This window comes from Montipora capricornis, chromosome 1, assembly GCF_036669925.1.
Source record: "Montipora capricornis isolate CH-2021 chromosome 1, ASM3666992v2, whole genome shotgun sequence".
In the NCBI taxonomy this organism is placed as follows: Eukaryota; Metazoa; Cnidaria; class Anthozoa; order Scleractinia; family Acroporidae; genus Montipora; species Montipora capricornis.
The window spans coordinates 43,992,964-44,000,463 of NC_090883.1; the positions used below are offsets into that span (position 1 = coordinate 43,992,964).

A 7,500-nucleotide genomic window follows, 5' to 3' on the forward strand; every position below is an offset into this window, starting at 1 on the left:
TATAGCCACGCATTACGACTTTGGACAACCTAAGCGGAAGTCATCTTCAAAGGCAAGTTGACTGTGAAGATGACATCTGCTAACTAAAGCCTGGACGATCGTACGTCAATTAAAAGTTGTGTTCGATTGTTCTTTTGAGTCCGGCATGTTTGGTCAAATAGTTTTTTTTCTTTTAAAGAAAGACCAGCTTTGACGATGTTAAGTCAATGCTGTTTATTTGAACTTTTCTGCCAAACACACAGTAACGAAACGCGGAGGCCGAAAAGGTTAAAAAGAGGAACAGCTGTTTCAAAAACAAAACCTTCAGGCTTCACAAGATTCTCGGCAAATTGGGAGTTTCTTTTTAATTTCTTTCACTTCTCAAGAACTATTACACAATAATTCTTCAAAATTTATATCCATTTTTTCACAATGAGACTCATGCACAGCGGCAACATGTGGAAGTGGCACTCCCCAGATCCGGTATTCCAAGTCCTCCGAGGCCACTTCCAAGTTCTCCAGTTATAGCTGCCGCGTCGCATAGTTTGGGGTTACACTTGCAAGACAGACCGGATGAACACGTGCCCTGCTGAAATCCCCAGATACACGATCCCCCCCTCCTTTGCTTTGGCCTGCAGTGTCTTCTGTAGCAGTATTCGTCTTCACTGCAGCCGCTGAAGATCGTACACATGCCATTGGGTCCGCAAGCTTCACTCGTGTCAAGGACAGCCAAAAGGATTGAAACACCAATAAAGGTCTTCATAGCCAATGACATCTTTCTCAAAGTTTACGAAAAGCTGAAAAATGTACCACAGAGATTAAAATGTAAATGCGCTCGGCCCGTACTCTCAGGAACTCGGGCAAAAGTTCCCCATTACTCCCTGGCACTCGGTTAGTAGTTAAAGAGGTTATTATTTGAAGTGCAGATTTTAGACAACAGATAGAAGCGATCCTCGCATTTATCCGGACAATTTAAGCAATTGTCCCTTATATGCATCTCAAAAAATTCAGGCGGCGCAAGCGAGATTCGAACCTTTGGCATTTGGGACGCCGGTGTGATGCTCTACCAAGTGAGCTATGATCACGAAGCCACTTTGTTGAAATCAGGTCAATTTGTTGGGCTCATGTGTTCCCGCGAAAGCCGCCTGGTCAAAATTTTGAGTTGTCTTCAACGGACAATTTCTTCAGTTGTCTAGATAAGTGCTGCAGCACTTCTGTCTTTAGATAGCCTAATTGGCGCGTGTCGCGTGTCGTGGGTAAATTGTCGCGTTTCGCGAGTAAATTGTCGCGGGTACATATTCATGATATTCATAAAAGGTAACCTTAGGCCTAAGAACTTTTGTTTAGGCCTAATTAGGCCCAAGGTTAACTTTTATGGATGTCTAGGATACTTCCTTCCTGAAATATATTTCTGCATTTCTGAATTCAGGATTTTGGCTTTCCAAAATCTTGAATTCAGGCCAACTTATACCGGTACCTCTTCTATCTTTCGTCTACAACTCACACTTTGGTCTACTACAACCGTGATGCTTAAAAGGAGCCGGAAATACGAATATCCCTTGGTGAGAAAAGCTTTGCCAAAAAAGTTAAATGAAAATGACACCTTTTTTATGTTACCTAGGGCCTGATTACATGGAGAATTTCAGCCCGGTTAGCCAGGCTGAGATTTCAGCCTGGGATCTGAAAGAAATCCTCTTGAAATGAAAGTGGCGATTACATGGAGAAGGCCCGGGCTGTGAAAATCCTAGCCCGGTTTCAGTTGTGTCTTCGCATCTCAGTAAATTTTCTCACGCAAATTGCATTTTGCGCCCGGGCTGAAATTCATCATGTAATCGCAACAAAATTTCAGCCCGGGCTGAAACTCACCATGTAATCAGGCCCCTATAGGCAGTTCCTGTACTTGCTAAAACTCTTGAAAGTCTTTCTACCTTAAATCATTTGAAACGAACGGCTCAATGTTTGATTCGGATTTAACGACTTACCATTCATGAAAAAGTCTGAAATTAATAAAAATGGCCAAAGAAAATTCTTGAAACCTACTCATGGAAAAACAGATTAATTTGACATTTTTAAAAAAAACTCTGGGGTGGATTGGTCAATATTTCAAACGCCGAAAAATGAAATAACCTTCAGTACACCTAATTAGGACTAATAACTTGTCATAAATAAAAATTGCTGACAAAGAAATCCAAATCTTATTGCCAAATTAAAACATGGTTAATGAATGCTTGCGGAATCAAAGAACTGAGATTTGTTTGCGTTTCAAACGTGCTTTAAAGATCTCTTAATCAAAGCGGATTCAGTTTCAATGACCGGTGCAAAACTTTATTGAAAATGAAAAATCGACGAGATTTCTTTTCGCAATCTCAGTGGGGCTTATTTTGCAGCAAGAGAAAATGAGAGGACAGAGAGGGAGGCTCGGGGCGTTGGCCGGGATATGTCATGTCCACGAAAGTTATTTTTAGACGAGCGGGTCTGTCTTCCGAGACGTCCGCATGCAGTCATCGACAAACGTTAAGTCCACATCGTCCGCCATTACATGAAATCTTTGCTTTTCTTTCAAACATCAGACCGAGGTTGGCCTGCATGCGGACGTCTCGGAAGACAGACTTCCGCTAGAATAAAGACTTCCGCTCGTCTAAAAATAACCTTTGTGGACATGACATATCCCAAGGGCTGGACCGGGAGCCCCCCTCTCTGTCCCCTCATTTTCTCTTGTTTGCAGTGATAAAAAATGTTGGTACGAAAGTACAAAACTGATAAACGTACCGTCCATGCGCCAAATGTTTACGCTCGGGACACAGATGGCAACTGTATTATGCTAGACATAACGATCGCTTGAAAAAATTTAAAGTCTGGGACACGGAAAAAATGGATATTTCATTTCATTATAGAATATAGCTATATCCCTTTGCACACCCTTGTTGTCACTCATTACATGTTGCGTGCTGTCGGGAGTTGCAAGAACTTTGAAACTGGTCAAACTTTTGAGCCAACAACTACCAAGTTATTTTTTGTTGCGTCCGTTTGAACGTGGCTTAAGACACTAATTACTTCCAGAAACAATACAGGTGCATGTATTTAAGTCTCCTACGGGTGTTTAAGCTTAAAAAGTAATTGATTACGACCAAACTAAAGCTTTCACGGCTGAGTAAAAAAAAAGCAGGTTGTATTTACGGCTCGACTCATTGAACTTTCGGCAAGACACTCGATGGTTTAGCCACTTCGAATTCTATGATTGTTTTTTACTTTTTTAAACAAAGCATGTTTTTACTTTGAAGTCATAAACTTTAATTAATTTTAATTGGGTAACTGGTCAATGTCAGAGTCTTTCAGTGACTTGTAAGATGAAGAAATTAGGTGACTTAAAAATGTGCTAAAGGTTTAAAGGAATCGAATTTAATAGGGAGGACATATTCCTCTTTGAAATTGCTTTTCCAAATCAATTTTGTTGAAACCAAATTAATTGACATAATTGACAAAAAGTAACTAACTTTTGTTACGCTTTGAAAAATTCCTTCGAGGACGCCGTTAACTGAGACATTTGCATTTTTATCTTTGCTGAAGAAGGCAACACTGAATAGAAGCCGAAGCGTCCGGAACAATGTATTTTTAGCTATTGTCAACTTTTTAATTCCCTTTAACTAAAAAAAAAAAGTAACTACTTCAAGACCAAAGATGAAAGTAAGAGGTTAAGGCTGAATGCTCTCGAAGATCAACTATATTTTTTTCTCGAAAACGATTCATTGAAATTCGTCCACTGGATCATAAAAGATGAGCATATATTTGAAATTTATCTGGTGATAATCTCCTTGGTTTTGGGATGCAACTACCAAATAGAACCCGTCTTTTCTTATAGAATCTTCTAAATCATGCTGTTTTTACAGTCCTTTTCTGTCTTTACAATCAATATATGTTGAAATACTCAAAGATGTGCGACAGCTTAAAATGATAAGGACCTTTAATTCATGTGACACTTGATGAAAAAAACATCGCTGGTTTCTTGAAGCATCGATAGGGTGTTTTCCTCAAAAATTAAACAATACAACACAAGTGCAAAGAAACAATTTTGAACTGTGCGACATTGAGATTATTTGATGGACTCCCGAAATCCTGACAAAAATACTCTCTTGCACCCTAGAATGGCGGAGTAGCTTATGGTAAGATGACTAAAACCCATCCTCAGTGCTTTGGATAGCATAGTAAAAACAGCGTCCTAGCTCGAAAGGATTTGCACAAAGCTTGATTTTTGCGTGTCGGTCCACATTCGATCGAAAACTGACCACAAAATGGAACAATTTTCATCGAGCGTATGGTTGCAAAGATAGGAATCTCTCTAAAGAACAACAAAATTACCACTGCGGTTTTTAATTCCCAAGAAGCGTGTGAAGAAAAAGTGGATTAAAACTTTAAAAGAACGAAAGAAATTTCTGTCAACTTAGTGGTAAAAGGGACGAAATGCGCCTTTTAAAAATGCGTCGCTACAATTAGCACATTTTCTATTCTTTACTTCAATCTATTCAAGATGATGGAATGTCTTAGTAAAATTAATGAATAAGGATGATCTGTCATAAATTAACAATAACGCTATACTCTTAAGGCTAAAAAAAAAAAAGGTTTAGAAACGTTACCCTCAGTTCAGCGTGTTCCTGTCCGGTGTGATTTTAAAACGGATTTTGACCGGTGGAAAAGCGTTCCAAGATAATAAGAAATTCGCCGGCCTTTGTTCTCTAAACAATTTAAATTCTAACATCATCACTTGTGTACACAGATGAGGTGGACATTTTTTCGGAGTGAAATATGATTGGTTTTCTTCGCTACTGGTGGGAGCGCCTTGCATTACTTGTTATACAACAATCACCAAAGCACATCGCATTCTACGATCCCGTTTTATTGAGACGAAAGGCGAAAAGGAGCATTTTCTGGTAAGAATCATTTGTGAAGTTTTCTTTTAAAGCTTTTTTTTTTCCTGCGAAACCATCCGTCCTAACTTGGATAACATTCTTTGCAAAGCTATCCTACTCTAACAAGTGCAATAGGGAAAAAAGAAGAAAAGTAGCGTAGTAGGAAAGAAAGAAGAAAACTGACAAAAAAACGACAATCTCTTCGCGGACAGGTTACAATGGGTAGCCGGGGGGAATAATATTAGTTTTTTTTTTTAGTTGATAAAAGGTAAGAATTGACTCTTTGACAAAGGTGAGAAATCTCCGTGGTTTTCAAACTTGGATGAAGTCAAATCGATTCACCCGTTGGCTTTTGAGGTGAAGAGAAAACCAGAGTATACCTCGGGAAAAAACTTCTCATAGCAGAACAGCATCTTAGCCCATAGAAGACCCCCTGTTTTGAAAAACGTCTTTTTTTCAGTCCAACAACATAAAGGCAGTGGGTTAAACTTTCGATGCCATCCCCAGGTCTTCAATATTTTACAGCGAAATTAAATTTCGCAAAGGTTTTATCAACAAGTCGCCTAGCAAAACGAACCTTTCGTCATGATTTCTTCAGTTAAGTGTCTGATACAACGTTCTCACCAATTTAAAGCTTCAAGTGACGTTACCGGGGATCGATTGAAATATAAATTTAAATTGTTTTAAAACTACTTAGCTACATATTAAACGAGTTCATATATAACAGTTAAAAAAAAAGAATAAGGGAAGAAATAATCTTTCAAATTGGTGATCGTAGCTGAGAAAAATTTTCAGCTGGTTTTTAAATTTGGGCTTTTTCTGAAGTACTTATAACGAATAAGATCTTCGCGTCGAAAGACAAAATGCATCCACTTGTATGCGCCAATTAAATTGAGCATGGGGATTTTAATTTGAAGAAAAAAGAAACAAACAAACATTATAACAACTTAGCATGCGTTTTCTGAAGCAAAGTATAGCTGAAATGGCAAAACACAGATAATTTCAACACGGATGAAAAGTTCATCGTGCTGTACTACATGCCTTATCGTTCGGTTAAGCTAACAAAGCACAGCACAAAACCGAATTAAAGTCGTTATCACTCTGCGAAACTAGCTGGAGAGTTAAGATATCGTGTCATGAACCGTCGAGAGAAAAAAGGACAGGGAAAACAATTAAGGCGAATATTTCTTTGTGTTTCACCGCCAAATAAGACAATAAGCCTGTTGGGCAGGTATCAGTTTACATTGATGTATTCAATAGTGAGGCACCCGCTGGTTAGAACATTTAACTTTGCCGCCCGCCCGCCGTGCATCAAATAGACGGTTAAAAAGGCTTTGTATCCGTTTCGACAATCGCATCGTACTATTTATCCCTGCACAAACTCGTCATTGACAAAACCGTCAAAAAATCTCGATGTGCACCTTTTATGCCATCGCCTTTTCCCAACATTGAGAGACCACAGCTGACGACGATGGCAGCGAACAGTTAGCACCTGAGTGTTTCTTTTTTTACAATCAGAATCGCCGCACACATCAGAAGGCTGAAAAATTCCGAAAGACAACAATGATAAAAATAGAGACTAATTTTGGTGTTACTTTTCAGCCCGTGCATTGCTCAATTTTGTCATTTTGTCTGTGAACAGACAGCAGTCAGTAGAATTCTCGGGTGCCCGGCAGACTATCACACACCAGTTGCCCAATAGGCCTCATGTTGTTTTCGCAGAGTTTGTGGTTTCTGGCACCTCTCCCACGTGTCTCCCACATGTGTTATTGGGAAGGACTTCGGCTTCATCGTCTGAATGCGTATGCATCTTGGGTTGTTCAACCATGCTGCGTCCCGTCCCAAATATTATACCATGCTAGCTGCGTCGTGTTCCGAATGTTCTGTCCAGTGTATACGTCGAATATTACACGGGATAATTAAGAGCGGCCTATCTTTTGCTAAATCCATCGAAAACGCTGACAGAATCATCTATTATTTCAATTGATTTTCGTTCAAAATTTTGCCAGTTGTTAACTGGTAGTTGACTGCTGACGAATTGTGAAATTCTTGAAGCATCTCCCCATCGCTGCCTCTACCGCTTCGTAGTGGTGACATTGGTATGGGCTTGCATCATGCACTGGCCCGGCTAAAGGAAAGACAACCAAAGCCTTGAATCACATGACTGCATGCGCAAAAGATAAGATCTCTTGGACATATTTGCTATCACCACGTTTAGCAAGCTATGTCATAACCATAACACTGTCCACTCTATTTTCCTTCAAAACTTGGTTTAAAGAATAGACACTTTTCTGACGCTGATGGGGACAAACCCGATACCAGATTCTTACCCTTTGGTAATGGACTCTCGCTCAACTGTAACATTTGAGTAAATAGAAAAGGAAAGGAAGTTTATTTAAGAGTCTAGTCTTCTAGGGCTGGAGCGGCACGAATAGGCCATTTCCGAGTTCATGTCTGCCTCCTCTTCAAAGCGAGGCTAAGTGCGAAGTTTTTGTGATGGTAATTAGTTCTACTTTACATATGAATGAAAACTAATTTTCAAGACAAAAACTTCGCACTTAGACTCGCTTTGAAGAGGAGGCAAACATGAACTCGGAAATGACCTATTGGGGTCTCT

At 39.5% G+C, this 7,500-nt stretch overlaps 1 protein-coding gene across 2 annotated transcripts in view; it reads left to right on the forward strand.

The window, feature by feature from the left end:
- The window catches only part of LOC138053592 (uncharacterized), a 17,684-nt gene that overhangs the window by 3,873 nt on the left and 6,311 nt on the right, over window positions 1-7,500 (forward strand). Inside the window, exon 2 of one of the 2 annotated variants that reach the window (XM_068900205.1) lies at window positions 4,751-4,904. The exons of the other annotated variant lie outside the window; for it this stretch is intronic. Within the exon in view, the coding sequence (XP_068756306.1) occupies window positions 4,780-4,904 (125 nt within the window). The 5' untranslated portion in view covers window positions 4,751-4,779. The remainder of the gene's footprint in view (window positions 1-4,750; window positions 4,905-7,500) is intronic. 2 annotated transcript variants of the gene reach the window in all.